The 16,471-nt window shown below is 43.0% G+C and overlaps 1 protein-coding gene across 1 annotated transcript in view; it reads left to right on the plus strand.

The window, feature by feature from the left end:
* The window catches only part of SMG6 (SMG6 nonsense mediated mRNA decay factor), a 229,655-nt gene that overhangs the window by 36,617 nt on the left and 176,567 nt on the right, over nucleotides 1-16,471 (plus strand). The window contains exon 9 of the mRNA XM_079725665.1: nucleotides 14,613-14,674. Within this exon, the coding sequence (XP_079581791.1) occupies nucleotides 14,613-14,674 (62 nt within the window). The remainder of the gene's footprint in view (nucleotides 1-14,612; nucleotides 14,675-16,471) is intronic.

Here is a 16,471-nt window from a genome sequence, read left to right on the forward strand (position 1 = left end):
ATGAGACCCTTACACTGGATGCATGTTCAGTCTGCAGCTGCTATAGGAGGGGACGGAGCAGCGAGGTGATGTGACTAGTAGTGAGTGGGAGCAGCTCACTTTATATGTAGCACATTGTCTGTTGTGCGGGGTAAGAGGCTGCACTGACCTTTTTGTTTTCCCCATGTTACCTTTCTCACCAATTTCCGATGTTTTTTTAAGTTTCTGACCATACTCGTGGGGAGACGTATCTGTAGTTCTGTTATTTGCAATCCCTGTCTACTCTTTAAGGTCCCGGGATTTCATCTGTCTACTCTGTTTTCACTGTCTTGGGTGTGATGTTTGGGCTAAGGTAGAGAATATGAAATAGTTGTCTTCTTGGCTTGTGATCTTACCCCAGTCGGTAGACCCTTTGTTTGGCTCCAGGGGGGAAACTCACGTTAACTCAGGTTAAAACTCAGGCTTCCTCCTGGAAGCTTTTCACTTTACTCATAAATATTTAATATTGAAGTTACTGCTCAGTTTTATTTTCTGAGTATTACTATATAGACTCCCTAGACCAGAAGGAACTTAAAATACTATCAAGATGCTTTCTGATGCTCAATTCCCTGTAAAATGTATTTATCACACATTTTTATTATTAAGAGCTTCAGTGATTTTTCCAGTTGTCTATCTTCTGTCTACTGATTCACAATTTATTGAGTGTCTGCTCTGGGAATCACTAGGCATCTCTCCTCCTTTTGCTCTTTCCATGTCATTCATTCCTAGAACATGTACCTAGGTGACATGTTGGTCCGTGGTAGTATTGCTTTGTCTGAATTGTACTTTGGTGTAAGGTCATCAGCCTGTATTAAGACAAATAATAAAAGAGGCCTAGGGAATCACTGCTATTTGCATTACTTGGTATCTTCTTTGTGGAAACCCACGGGAGAGATTTTTGCTTCTAGTATCAGAGATAGTTGTACCGTGTGAGGTTTTTTTGTGTGGTTTTTTTAACCTCATGCACATTTACAAATTTGTTATTCAGAATAATTCTCTATTTTAATTGTCCCAGAGGTTAGAGCTGAACTTGTAACTGGCTTTAATAAGTGTCAGGGATTTCTGGCATGCATTTTGTGTCGTGTCCTTACTGTTCCTGACCTCTAATCTTTTTCTTGTTGGCTCCTCTTTCTTTTTTGTATTCTGTCTTGCAGTACAGTATATGCCTGTATATGTGGACTTAAATAATTGCCTTCACAGTTTTATATGGACATTTTTCTCTTTTCTCTTACTTTTCCAGTTGTGAAACCTCTTCCTCAGGTCAGTTAGTCATCTCTGAGGGGATCAGGGTTTTTCCTGTCCCCATTCAGGTCATTTCCATAAATATTTAGTGAATAGCTTTGTGTGCTGGTCATTATTCTAGGCACTGCACCTAGAAAGGTAAATGATATTGGTCCTTCCTTCAAAGATACAGTGTAGTAAGAAAAATGGATAACTAAGTAAATACTTGTAATGAAATGTTACATGTTATAATAGAAATATGTATACTGTGTGGGGTAATACAGAGGAGAAAGAAATTAACTCATGATGAACAGGGAAAGCTACCTAGAAAGGTGATCTGTCCTTAATTTTGAAGGATGAAAGAAGTTCTTTAGGGAGATGTGGGTAGCAGACTTTTCTGGCAGAAGGAACAGCATGGATTAAAAACGTGGTGTGGTTAGAAACTGAGTGGTTGCTTCTGAGATTCCTAGCCAGGAGTCTGTCATTAGAACATCTTGGGCCACGGTACAGATGTCCACACCAATGCTGTCTAATCAGTCAGCTGGAACTGAAGATTCATCACAAAGTGGATACTTCTGGGCTTTTGATTTGGCCCAAGCTTAGAAGTGAATCCTTCAAATAGTTCTTCTTTGCTTTATTTTATGCATTAGCAAAGGTTGAGTCATCCTACAGTCATGCCTTCCATCATTCTGGGAAGCTTTCTGAGCCAAGCCTAGCTTGGCTTGGGAATGAGTTATGCACTATGTTGTAACTGTTGGCAATAAGTCCTGTTCTTGCTCTTCACACGCACAGTAGGACTGCAACTACTGAAGCATATGGAAAAGAGGAGTTGGAATAATACCTTTGTGGATTTGCATTTTTCTGGGGTGTTTCTTGGTAAAGATACGAAAGTCTTATTCTATCTAATGAGATTTTGAGCTGACTTGTGCCACAAATCTCTGAGATGCTAGGCCCTAATTTGTAAAGCAAACTATTTGTAAGTCAGTTGACATTCTCTCTGAGGAATTTCTTTGGCATATTTTCTTTTAGACTTCCGGACAGATCTGTAAAACAGTATGGCTTTTAAAATACTTTGAAGTGATACATATCAAAAGGTTGGATAAGACACTAGTAGATGCCCTTGGTGCCCCCTGAGAAGCTGTCCCTTGTGGCTGATGCAGACTTGGAGTCAGATCTTCTGGGTCATATTCCTAAATTTCTTTTTATTTCTGTCAACATTTCTCAGTCTCTTTCCTTGTTTCTACATCTGTAAAATAGGATCTAATTTACACCATCAATAGATCTGGTATTTAACACCAGCATAGCTTTCTGCACCTAGGTGGAGCCACAGCCTTTTAGCACAGTCACCTTCATTTTTTTACCACCTCAGAGTTAGAATCTTGACAGGGGTTAGAACATATAGGGCAAAGGATACTGGCATGAAATAAAGGCTTTTTGTGGAACAGCAGCAAAGGTTGTGGTAATTTGAAGAAAACTTTATTACAGTATAATAGACATACAGGAAAGTGCATGTATCAAAGCCATACAGGTTGATCAATTGTCACAAACTAAGCAAACTGTGTAACCCAGTGTAATTGGTTTTTATTTATTTGTTTGTTTTTGGCTGTGTTGGGTCTTCATTGCCACACGTGGGCTTTCTCTAGTTGCGGCGAGTGGGGGCTACTCTTCGTTGCGGTGCACGGACTTCTCATTGCAGTGGCTTCTCTGGCTGCGGAGCACGGGCTCAAGGTGCACGGGCTTCAGTAGTTGCAGCATGTGGTCTCAGTAGTTGTGGCTCGGGGGCTCTAGAGCACAGGCTCAACAGTTGTGGCGCACGGGCTTAGTTGCTCCATGGCGTATGGGATCTTCCCAGACCAGGGATCAAACCCATGTCCCCTGCATTGGCAGGTGGATTCTTAACCACTGCGCCACCAAGGAAGTCCTGGCGTAATTGGTGTTTGACTCGTCATTTTCGTGCTTCTCTTTTAACTCTAAACTCACATTTTCCCTATACATTTCATAGTAACAGTGAAAGGGATAAAGCACTGTAAATAAGTTAGGAAGAAGTTAATGTTCATGATTTACCTGCTTTCTGGTGTGCCTAAGATTGATTTTCATTGTTGAGAGAGGATAAGGAAAATGAAGAGGAGAATTGGATCAAAGACAAGGAATTTGAAGGTGTTTGCCATGTCTTTTGAACTAGATATTTTGAGTCTGGGAACCAGCACAAAAAGGATATGACTGACAGAAAACTAGATGGAAGCGGGCCTTCCTCCAGTCACAGTGAAACTGAGTCTCTCACCAAAAGTGCTGTGGTTTTTGGCCTTAATGTTGAACTCTGGCTGTTGGGGGAAAAGTGACATCATGGCCAGCCTGCTCCTTGGCGATGCTTGGGTCCAGCTGGGATGTGGGATCCTACAAGTTCTGTGTTGCATGTTTATAGCCTTGTCTTTGGTGTCCAGGTAAATGCCAGGCTGCGTCAGCTCATGTTGTCATCTATGTGTAACCCATTTTTATTCCAACCATTTTCTTCCCTTTCTACTGCTAGCTGCCAGTGAGGGTAGAGGTGCCTCTGTTGATAAAGAACAGATACAGAAGTTCACATCCAAACCTGAATAACCATTTTTAACTTGAAACACTTTTCCTAGGAGTTGATGCTCCAGAATCCTTCCCTTATTTGGTGCCTTGCTTAAATCTGAAGCTCACATGAGGTTGTCAGAGCGCCCTGTAATGCTGGTTATTTGCTTTTTGGTGCCCACAGCAGAGTGGTTTGTGAAACCTTCTTTGTGACCACATCTTTCTTAAACTGAAGCTTCGTTCTTCTCTGGGTTCTTAGATTAGTTCTTACTCCTCCCTTTCCTGAGATATTCAGGGGTTTTCCTGTATTGTGGTAGGTGGGTAGGCAGGAGGGTATGTTTTCTGATATTTTTTCTGGACCATGCACAGTCCCTTGATGATAGTGTGTAAATGCACATATATTCTTTGATTCCTGAAGAACTAATTCCTTATTAAACAGGTGGATTGTGGATTTATCTAGAAAATACTAGGGTTTTTATTTTACTAGTTTTCTTACTGCTATTTTACTGATATGGAGAACAAGCTTTTATTCACTTTTCCCACTTTTCTTTCTTCTCTCTTCTGGCTGGCATTATCCTAGGGTGCAGTTGTTAAGTGCTTCCACCAACTTTCATGGTATGATCTGGACTGGAAGTGTCTACTTCCCTTAATCTGCAAGAGTTCTCGGTTGGTTTGGCCTAGTGGTCTTTCAGTGAATGATAGCTGGAGCCATTGGTGGGTTTTTGCTTGGGGTTGCTTTAGCTTTTGGCCTTTATAAACATCCTCAGTGTGATTCTTGGTTCTGCCAGAAAAGTTGCCCCTTTTAAAGGTGGAAGATTAAGAGCTCAGACTCTGGAACCAGACTTGCGCTGGTCACTTAACCTCTCTGTGCTCAGTTTTCTCATCTGTAACATAGAAATAATAGTAGTACTTACCTCACAGGATTGTTGTGAGGTTGAATGGGCTAATAGTCATAAAGTGCTTAGAAATGTGCCTTACACAGAGAAGGTGCTGGAGGAGTTTTGACTGTTACTAAGGTGGTTGAGTATGACACCCTTGTTTTGCTCAGCTGGGAAACCTTGAGCTCTCGGTGTCTGAGTTGTGTCTTAGTAGGTTGGGGTACTTTTAACTCCTAAAGCACAGAGCCTGTGCTCTGTAAATTCAACCTGTCCTTAGTTGGGACCTGCCCCCAGGCTTCTGAAAGGTGCAGTCCAATAGTTAAAATCAGGTGTGAGGCCACACTTCCACACTGTGTGGATTATATATCTGGGCAGAAGGGTAGAATAGGTTCTTCCAATCCTTTGCTCCCATTGGCTGAGGCTTATTTGTGCTTCAGGATGTCTTTTTGCTCCGATCATATGGCAAAGCCAGAAATTGTAAAAGTATGGGTATTATAATCTTTGGAGCAAACTCATATCCATCCATCTCTTCAGTCAGCTGTCCCTCACTATTGATAATTCCTGAGTGCTGGTATATAGAAACGAATCATTCACTAAAGGACATCAGCCTAGAGCTGTGCTGACTGGTGTGGTAGCCACTAGCTATATGGGGCTATTTAATTAAAATGAAATAAAATTAAAAGTTCAGTTCCTCAGTCACTGCTTTCAAACACTCATTAGTCACCTGTGGCTGATGGCTACTGTATTGGTCAGTGAAGATAAGGAACATTTCCATCATCATGGAAAAATGTTATGGAAGGAGCTCATATAAAGACAGATGTGTGTATATAATAAAGATGTACCATGATACCCAGTATCACAGAGGGATGTGAAATAGTCTGAGTCTGGAGGATAAGGTGTCAAGCTCAGCCTGGAGGTAAGAGGGTTGGGAAGAGGGTCTTAAGCAAGGAAAAGAAGGGCTTTATTAGATATAAAAAGGAGTGCATGAGAAGGCATTAGACGGAGATTGGCCATAGCAGCAGGAAGAACATGGTGAATTTAGGGCATCACAAATAATTGTTTGTTGCTGAAGGGTAGGCTGTATCAGCAACAGTGGAGGCAGGAGGAGCAGCCAAAGACCAGACTAGAAAGGCTATTTGTTCATCAAATATTTATAGGTTACCCTCTAGGAGTCTCTGGCTGTGGTGAATGAAATCCACAAAGTCCTTGCTGTCATGGTGTGTGTAAAAATTGGTGATAAGTGCTATAAAAACAGTGTAAATTAGAGCAGTCGTTCTCAAACTTTGGCACAGTACTATCATCTGGGAAGCTTTTAAAAATCATGATGCCCAGGTTTCACCTCCACGCCAATTAAATCAATATCTGGAGATAGAAGTCAGGCATCCGTATTTTTATTTGTTTTGTTTTCTTTTTTTGCGGTACGCGGGCCTCTCACTGTTGTGGCCTCTCCCGTTGCGGAGCACAGGCTCCGGACGCGCAGGCTCAGCGGCCATGGCTCACGGGCCCAGCCGCTCCGCGGCATGTGGGATCTTCCCGGACCGGGGCACGAACCCGTGTCCCCTGCATCAGCAGGCGGACTCTCAACCACTGCGCCACCAGGGAAGCCCAGGCGTCCGTATTTTTAAAAGATTCATAGGCAATTCCCACGAATCGTAAAGGTTGGGAACCACTGAGCTAGAGAGAAAATATCGCCCCCCCATGCCCCCTGCCCCACGCCCCCTGAGTGGGAATGTGCTTAGCATATTCAAGTGTCAGGAAGCCGCAGGAGTGGAGAATGATGATTACACAGGACTCTCGTAGGCCGTTGTAAGGACTTCGTCTTGTATTCTGATGTTAGCTGTGGTCGCTTCTTGTCCAGTCCCTTGAGCTGGAATGTAGCAGATGGAGCTGCTATTACTCAGGATCAAAATCCTTAAATCCCGATAGTACTCTGTTTTCTCTTCTTTTTTTTTTTAAAAATGTTATTTATTTATTTTTGTCTGCGTCGGGTCTTCATTGCTGCGCGCAGGCTTTCTCTAGTTGCGGCGAGCGGGGGCTACTCTTCTTTGCGGTGCGCGGGCTTCTTATATTGCAGTGGCTTCTCGTTGCAGAGCACAAGCTGTAGGCACACGGGCTTCAGTAGTTGCAGCATGTGGGTGGGCTCAGTAGTTGTGGCTCATGGAGCACAGGCTCAGTAGTTGTGGTGCACGGGCATGTGCGATCTTCCTGGACCAGGGCTTGAACCTGTGTCCCCTGCATTGGCAGGCAGATTCTTAACCACTGTGCCACCAGGGAAGCCCAGTACTCTCTTTTCCTTTGAATACTTTTGGGTTTTGCCAAATTATCCTCCAGAAAGAGAAATATTTAAATTCTCAAAAGTAGTGCTGAGTGTGCTATTTCCCTTCAGCATTAGTATTAGTACTGTACTGTTTTTCTGTGAGCTTTTTCTGTGTATTACCTGGATAATCTATCTTACTACTATCAAATCTATATATTTTATTTATTTTTAAATGTATTTTTGGCTGCATTGGGTCTTTGTTGCTGCACGTGGGCTTTCTCTAGTTGCAGCGAGTGGGGGCTACTCTTCGTTGCAGTGCATGGGCTTCTCATTGCAGTGGCTTCTCTTGTTGCAGAGCACAGGCTTTAGGCGCGCGGGCTTCAGTAGTTGTGGCTCATGGGCTCTAGAGTGCAGGCCCAGTAGTTGTGGTGCACGGGCTTAGTTGCTCCGCGGCATGTGGGATCTTCCCGGACCAGGGCTCAAACCTGAGTCCCCTGCATTGGCAGGTGGATTCTTAACCACTGTGCCACCAGGGAAGCCCCTCAAATTTATATATTTTAATAGATTCTTCAACAGTCACTTACTGAATACGTATTAAGTACCAGACACTATGCTAGGCTGTTTAAAAATATTATTGAAAGGAAATAAGATAAGAATATCCAAATTATTTCTAAAAATGAAATCAGTGTTTCACTTAGTTTGCGTAAGACTTCTGTGTGATTCTAAAGACTTCTGCTTGGTTTTGGGCCACTGCTGGTCTCTGTAAATTGAGTTACTTAGAACTAGAACTATTGGGAGTTAGGGACAAGGGATCATGATTGATTGAGTGTGGAATGATGGTTTTCTTTGTTTTCCCTCTTTCCTCTGTATCTCTTGCCAATGGATGATTACAGCAACTTCTTAACTGGTCTCCTGGCCTGTAAACATTTTACTCCGCCCTCCCCCCACCCAACCAAAAAAAAAAAACAAAAACTAAAATTTCTAAACAGTTGTCAGAATGTCCTTTTAAAAATGGAGGTTTGCTCATGTCACTTCCTTGCTCAAAACCCTTCAGTGGCTTTGATTAAGATCAAACTCTTTAACAAGGACATCTACAACTTGGCCCAGCCTATTTCTTTAGCCTCCCTCTTGCAGAGTCACTCACCTGGCCATGCCAGTCTACAACGTTCTACTCTTGGGACTATCACACATGCTGTCCCCTATGCTTATGAAATATAGGCATGTTTTCTTTTCCTCTGAGATCTCTGATGCTCCTGCTGTGGAAACACACAGCATCCCATCCTTCACCAATCATGGTACTTTATAATTGTGTCAACCACAGAGGAGGCATTATCTCTGCCTTGTTCATAGTTCATGCACAGTGTCATGTCCCCAGAAGATGGCAAGTAAGTTTTTGTTGAATGAATGCATGAATGGGTGGACACTGTGAAAAGGACCTCACCATCATCAGCGCTCTGTTGATCCATTCATTTAAAAGATGGTTTGAGCTTGTGTATGTGCCTTTGGAAAACTATTTTCTGGTGCCCAACTCTTCACCAAGTGGGAGCTTCAGCCCTGTCCTCTTCTCTCCCACTTTGTGCAGTTGCAAAGGTGTCCCAGCTCCCCCATTTTTTTGGGTGGATGGGCATGAGAGTTCCCAGGCTCTGAGAGAGATGAGTCAGAAAGAAGAGTCATTCAGAAAGTAACTCAGTCAGAGCAACAGTGTCGCCCTTTGGCTGAACTTTCTCTCTTTCCCTGTATACCTTGAGATGCTAAGCTGGTGGCACTTCTGAGCTGTAGATTATCAGACCGCGTAGCACAGGGATTCATAAGCCTTAGTCTGGCACTTTCCCTTGATTAGGGATGTTTTGGGGAAAGTCCTGGGGCCCTCTGGCCTAAGTGAAATATTGATTGGGCTTGGGTGTGTTGTGTTTCCACCCCATAGTGGCTTCCAAGGTGGAAACCTTGAGAGCCCCGTTTATATTTCTCTGTAGCCTTTGGGGCATTTGAGTTCAGAAGCTTTGAGAGCAGCAGTCTTTTGGCATTTGGTGTATTTTGTGCTAACACAGAATAGGATGGTGTTTGCCCAGAAGCTGGTAAGAAAGATTAGATTTAGTTAGAACTGTTCATTTGTGGGCTTTTAGAATTGGAAGGAACACTGTGGATTGGTGATTCCCCTGAGGTGATAGGTGGGAGGGTAGGTGTCAGAACATCCAGAGAGGTGGGGCTTGCTATTAAACAGCCTGTGAGAACCATTGCTGTTTCCAGTATGTGTGTGGTAGCCCTGAAGTGTTGTGCAGGTACAAACATTTTTTTGAGACTCCAGTGTTATCGATGAGATTAGGGATCAGCAAACTTTTTCTGTAAAAGGGCCAGATAGTATTTTAGGCTTTTGGGCACACTCTCAGCTACAGCTGCTCAGCTCTGCCTTTGTAGGGGGAAAGCAGCCACAGACAATATGAAACAAACAAGTGTGGCTGTGTTTCAATAGAACTCTATTTGTGGACCCTGACATTTAAATTTCATATAGTTTTCATGCGTCATGAAAAATTCTTTCGATTTTTTTCAACTGTTAAAAAATATAAGAGCCATTCTTAGCTCATGGGCCACACTAAAAAACACTTCGGCCATAATTTGCTGACGCGTGATCTATCCCAGGGATTCCCGAATCTAGCTGTCTTTCAGAATTACCTGGAGACCTTTTAAAGATGCTGATTCGCAGTCCCCTTCTCCCCTCCCTGAGGATTCTGATTCCGAAGGACTGGGGAATCTGTATTTTTTACAGACGCTCTTCTTGTGCTGCGTACACACTCAGGGTTATAGAATCACTGATACTGATCTCACGCTGCCTTCTTGTTTTATAGTTGAAGAAACAGCCTTAGAAAGTTGACATGATTTGTTGATAGTTATATATAAAAAATAAATGGCATAACCAAAATTTGGACCCAGGTCTTGAACCCAGATCACTGGTCTTTGTTCATATTATTCCATACTACTCCCTCCCCCACAGTAAACAAATGAGCGATAAATACAGAATAGTCACAAATTCGTGGTTCGTTCTTTTCTTTAGACCTAGTGCCAGTTTTCCTCCTGAGAGCCAGCCCTGTACTCTAAGCTCAGCTGTCCCTCTGCTTGCTGGCTGGGTTTTCCGGAGCTGACTGCTGATTTGACATTTAGCCCAATTTCCCTCCAGTTTGCTGGCTTTAAGTAGGAGAGATAATGAAGTAATAGCAAGTAAATTGCTTTAATGTAAGACTTAGTTGAGGCAGCACTAAGCTGCAGCGTGAGAGTGAGAGCTGTTGTTTCAAGGGGTGCATTGGTTTTAAGAGGCACGTTTTACACTTGAATTCACATGGCTCAGATCCAGCCATCTAAGTAGGACAGCTCTACATGGAACTTGGACTTAATTAGAGCTAATTGAGCTGTCATCCTGCCCAGAACAGTTCAGGGGCGAAGAAACTGAAGGTGAAGAGTAATCACCCTACCTGCTCTACCTCAGCCTCAGTGTGGCTCTTTGGGATTCGAAGATGGATTTTTGTGATTTGCTTTGTCTCCCTACAAGGCATTTGAGTCTTGCTACTTGACTTGCCTATACATTTTTATTTATCTATATCCTGGAAAGAGGAATACTGAAAGTTCTAATGAGCAGTTTTTATTCCTGCTATATGATTATTATACTGCTGACTTACCGGTAGGCTTCCATGTTTTGTGTGCCGTGCCCTCCTTCCTCACTTTCTCTATCATCTCCTGAGATCTCCCTGCCACAGACTTTTCCTGGCTGAGGGATAGTGACAGTAAGGGAAGCACAGTGCCTCCTGGCACCATCATAGTCAGAAGGCCTTGTCTTAGGTTTTGGAACATAAATGGGGAGTTGGCAAGTTGGTTTGTTATTTATCTTTTATTCTTGGGCTACAAGTTCTTTGGCTTTGGGGACCCTGTCTTGTTGGTCTGCTCTTGATTGTGCCTGTCAGGGGAGCACAGGGATGAAGGTGCGCAGCTTCACCTCTGTGCTCACATTCTTTTCCATCTGTGATCTCAGTGCTTTAGGGAGATAACTGGGCTTTGATGGCAGGCTCTGAAAGTCCTGGACATTTTCTAACAGGTACCATTGAAATTTGGTCTTCACCTATGTTGTCTCATATCTAAGGGGATAGAGCCCCCCTTTTAAAACACAACGAAGTTTTTTTTTTTTTTTTTTTAGTACTTGGTATATAAAAGTAGAGACATCCCAGATGAATAAATTAGAGGATGATAGTTTATGTTCCCCAAAACGCTTTAAAGACGCATGCTGGAATTCCTCTTAATACTGAGGAATTCCTCTTAATTCCTCCTACTGCCCTTAAAATGATTCACTTTTCAGAAATTCAGTTTTCCACACAACTTTTTAGAAGCAGGAACAACTATTAATTAAAATTGGGCATATTTCAGAATCCTCTCCTCTGGTGATGTCTTGCTGCCTCTGAGGAGCTTCTTTCTCTTTCCTTGCTACACAGTTCATAAAGCACTTAGGCAGTTCTGAGTAGTAATAACTGGGGCTTGCATAAGACATTTATTCCTCAAAATGCTTTAATTTGTATTACTTCGTTTTATCCTTTCAGCTCTGAGTTAGGTACCGTCAGTGGTAGAAATTCCATTTTACAGTTGAGGAACAACCCAAACCATTTTACTCATAACCCCATAGTTAATGGAAGGACAGACTTTGTTGTGGGTGTCCAGAGACCTACCCATCCAACTATTGCCATTAATGTCTCTTTGGGTCCTTGCTTTTAGATGGTACAAAAGGCTCAAGAGTCCGTTGTGAGTTGGTTGTGGCCTTAAACCAGAGAGCCAGGAGCCCTTTAATAATTCTGACACTGTCTCTTAGGGCTACATCCAAGAAGCATTTTTAGTTTCTGGTGAACAGTATGTAATTGCACTAGGAAGATCTGGAGACAGATAGTCTCACCATATGCGGAAAAACAGTTCTTTCTCTACCTGAGTGAGACCATCTGAGTGTATTGTTAAGAATCAAAAAGCTCCAAACATGAAGCCAATCCATGGTGATGTGTTGGAGAGGGAGGAAGCTCAGACTAAGACCTTCCTTTTGTGGACTTGGTATCAGTTAAGTTTTCCAAAAGCTCTGCCTCAGCACTTGCTGTCTTCATGTTATTAATTTACGACGGTGTTTAGTCCCACTTTGATCAATGTGTAACAAATCTACTTCCTCAGTATAACATGCTTTTACCTCTCTCTAGAATGTATCTACATTTTAGCTCCTTTCCTACTCAAAATGTTGGTGACAGATAAAGAGAAACTATATTTAGGGTAACAGGTACTTTCAGACTAAAAATAAAGCAGTGGTTCTCATTAACCAAGGTCAGAGAGAATGTGTGTGTAGTTTGACGAAGTTTGCTAAGATTCCCTTCACTATCACTAGTTGAAAAACAATGCATTGAAATCCACTTTCTACTAGATACAGTTAAAATATGATAATGGCAGGTGTGAAGTCAGGTACTTAAGTAGGCTTCATCTACTACCCTAAGAGAAGGATCTTTGGGAAGTATAGCTAGAACTCCAGCATTAAAAAACCTCATGGTGCACTCATTTTGTTCCAGGAGGCATTGTGGGTTACACACTATGTTTCCTACCTAATGGGTAAGGAAAACTTAAAGGTAAAACTGAACTGCTCTTTTTAGTTGCTCTTATTCCCTCATTGGCCCTTCATGAATAAGCTCACCTGTTCTCTTCCTGAGCTAGATGGCAGTTTAAGGGGAGGAGAACTGTTTTGGAATCGGAAGACCTGGGTTCAAGTTCTGTCATTCACTGGTTTAAGTTGCTTGAATTTCTGAGCTATCTTGCGGCTTGGGGGATCGTAATTGGCTTGAATGAGATGGGTTAATATCGTTCTGTTTCTACCAAAGTATCCTGTATGTATAAATATAACTAGTTATGGATGAGTTAACCAGTTTATGATTGGCAGCTGGGAAAAGGGACAGTTGAGTTAAAACAAGAATAGAGAGAGAATATATATTTTTACCTTTTTATTTTGAAATAATTTTATACCCATAGAAAAGTTGAAAGAATAATACAGAGAACTCCTGTATCTCCTTCACCTGGATTCTCCAGTTATTAACATTTTCCACTCACTCTACCATTCATTGGGAGAGAATGTTCAGCTGACACTTGAGTGTTTACAAATGCCGAGCATGTGCTTTTAGTTGCCTTATCTCATGCACCAGTCCCTTAATGTATAGGTACTGTTATCTCCACTGCGTAGAAAGAAAAACTTTGGGAGGTTAGACCAGTTGCCTGAGACCCCACAGCAGGTAAGTGGCAGAGGTTTGAGGGGTAAGTTTTTTACCACCTTCCTTTGCATTCTAGCCCAGGCCTTGCCACTAACAGTGGCGGAGCCCTCGGCCATTTATTTTGTGGCAGGTCCTCATCTTTCCCTTCTGTTCATGGAACCCAGTGTCCCCTGCCCTGACTCACCTCACTGTAGAGACAGGTTACGTTCCATGAAGTATCCTTTTTAACTACAGAAATCAGAGTTTTGTCTGGTATTGCTGATTAAGTGTAATTTGTTTAAGCAAATATAAAGACTGAAGATTGTTTGCAGTTTGTGGTTGAAGTCATTGGGGAGGCGAGAATGCCCACCTTTCCTTACACCCAGCTTCCTTGTGAAATTGGTGGAACTGCCACAATTTGACTGGTTTTCTGTTTTGCAAGGGTATAAACCAGAAGAGTATTTTCCTCTTGGGCAGAGCATCAGGGTGCTGGGCTATTCCTTGCCCTAACCACCACCTTGAGCTCAAAATTCTTGATCCCTCTTCCCTGTCTGGCTACAGGGCCCTGAGCATATTGCTTCCAGGAGACCAGGGAAGATGACAGCGTTTGGTCTTTAGGTTATTTCCACTTTCTTTGGAGTTGAAATTTTTTTCCCTGCCTTGTTTTGCTTAGAGGAATATCTCCCCTAAATTTTGATAGAAGTAGATTTTCTAGAACCTTGAACTGAGATTGAAAATTTGGTAGCTCATGGCTGTGAGCCAGATGTGGCTGGCAAACGTGTGCTTTTGGGTTGCCTAATGTTTAAATTTTTTTTCTTTAGTAGCCAACATTTAAAAGCCAGAGGATTTCACATAACCCCAGCTTTCAGTTTTTCTTTCAAAGAAAAGAAAAAAAAAAAAAAAGGAAGGGTTTGAACTTTTATTTTAAAAGCTGGAGAAGTACAATTTGATAAGCTAGTTAGTGGTGGGATTACCTTACCCTTGGTTACCAAAGAAGACTTCTGTTTTTTGGGTAGGTAGAAAAACAGCTCGTAAGAAAGAGAAGGGACTTATCCAAGATCATCATCATCCCTGTCCTGTACTTGTCAGTGTTTCATTTCCGTCCTTATGGTGACAGAGTGACTTCTAGATGGCAGAGGATGACAGCCATCTACCCAGCTTAGTTGGGATTCAGTGCTTCGCTCCCTGCACTCAGACACTACTGCCAGCAGGGGGTGCTGTCCGTTCACCGAGCCTGCTGTCATCTTGGCTCAGCTGAGCAGCAGCTGTTGGGCATGGGCCCTGGGTCTGTGTGAGAGTTTGGGCATGTTCATTTGGTTCCCATCCCTAGTGCCCACCCCTTAGACCCTGGCCAGGTTATTGTGTCACTAGGGACTCTGTTCAGTAACAGGAAACTGGGGAAAGTTTAATTGTTTTCTCCTCTCTTTTTTTCCCATGCAGCTGAACAAAAGGTTCATCCTCAGTTTTCTCCATGCCCATGGGAAGCTGTTTACCCGGATTGGGTAAGTGTGCAGGATGTTTATTTTATTTTCCTACATTACAAGTCATTTTGGAATTTAATATTGTTAGCAACTAGACTGTGTTTGTAACTGAGGGCACAGGGTGTGAATTCTTAGGGGCCTCCACCTTCTCTCCTCTTCCCTTCACTCACTCTCCTACTGTGCTCATGAAGTTTGGGAAATATTACTCTCCATCCCTCTGGCTCCCCCTTCCCTACCTTTACTAAAGCCCCCTTTTAACCACAATCTTTTCCCAGCCCCCACCCCTAATCCCTCTGGGTTTCTCTTTCCTCTGCCTTCCGGCTCAGCCCCTAGTGAGCTCCGCAAGGAAGTCATGCTTAGTCCCTGGGTGCAGCTGCCAGGGGTCCTCCTTGGGGGAAAATACTATCCACTAATTTTCCCTTGAAAATTAGTGGACAGTAATTTCTTTCCTCCAGCATTTTCTCTTCCTTCGAACCATACCCCTTCCTCCTGTGCTCAGTTTCCTGCACCATATTGCTGACCTCAGTAAATGCTAAGACTTCTCTATGGTTTCACCATTCACCACGGATTTCCATATAAATCTCAGGGAAGGTGGTGTGGGTGAGACCCTGTTACTTTATCCGTTAAGTCTCTGGGAAGAGATCAGGTTTTGAGTATCCCTTTGGTGGATCCGAGTTTCTCCTCACTGTGTAAAGCTGGTGCCCCTGTGCTGAGTGCCTCGTTATTCCAGGAGAGGAACGGGTGGCAGTGCCCTCAGGTCGTCTCTGCATTTTAATGTTTTCTGAGTTGGAGGTTTTATTGTGAACTACCCTTTGAGGTGATTTGCTTTGGATTATAGTTCCCCCAGTTGTTGTCAGTGTTTGCCTTTCACTTTCTTTTTTTTAAGATTTTAATTAATTAATTTTTTTTGGCTGTGTTGGGTCTTTGTTGCTGCGTGCGGGCTTTCTCTGGTTGTGGTCAGCAGGAGCTACTCTTTATTGCGGTGCGTGGGCTCCTCATTGCAGTGGCTTCTCTTGTTGCAGAGCATGGGCTCTAGGCATGCGGGTTGCAGTAGTTGTGGCACGTGGGCTCAGTAGTCGTGGCTCGCAGGCTGTAGAGTGCAGGCTCAGTAGTTGTGGTGCATGGGCTTAGTTGCTTCGCGGCATGTGGGATCTTCCCGGACCAGGGCTCGAACCCATGTACCCTGTATTGGCAGGCAGATTCTTAACCACTGCACCACCAGGGAAGCCCCTCCCTTTCACTTTCTGTCATAACCTTGTAAGTGTATCTGTAATGCTCTAGAAGGTTTCCTTAGTGGGAGAAGCTGAAAAGCTTTGTCCTGCTAGAAGAAACACTGTTTGTGGATGGTGAACTAGACACTGTACCTTTTACATATTCACTTGTCATCAGCCTGGGCAAGAGTGACAGGGATGGATGGCTATAGTCTCGATTTTGAAATGACTTGGGAAACTTGGAGTAGTGCCAATAGATGCATCTCTACTAGCAGAAATAAGTGTGAAGTGATTTACTCAGCAAAGTAAACTAGGTGCATCAGTAGCAACCCCTCACCCCACCCCCATGTCAGCTCTACTCTGGCAGGAGTTTTTGCTTAAGACTGCTGTATCCCTAGTGCCTGGCATGTAGTAGGTGCTCAGTAAATATTTGTTGTAGGAATAAGTGAATTATTACAAGAAATGGGTAGATTGTGAAAGACTGGAGAGAAGGATCTAGTATTCTATGGGTCATAGTAGGCCAGTCAGTAGTGAGTAATGTAAAGTTGCAGTTTCAGGGTGGGTGCAGTTTCAGGATTATTATCTTATAATAAGGAGATATTATTTC

Source organism: Hyperoodon ampullatus (assembly GCF_949752795.1).
Source record: "Hyperoodon ampullatus genome assembly, chromosome: 19".
Classification (NCBI taxonomy): domain Eukaryota; kingdom Metazoa; phylum Chordata; class Mammalia; order Artiodactyla; family Ziphiidae; genus Hyperoodon; species Hyperoodon ampullatus.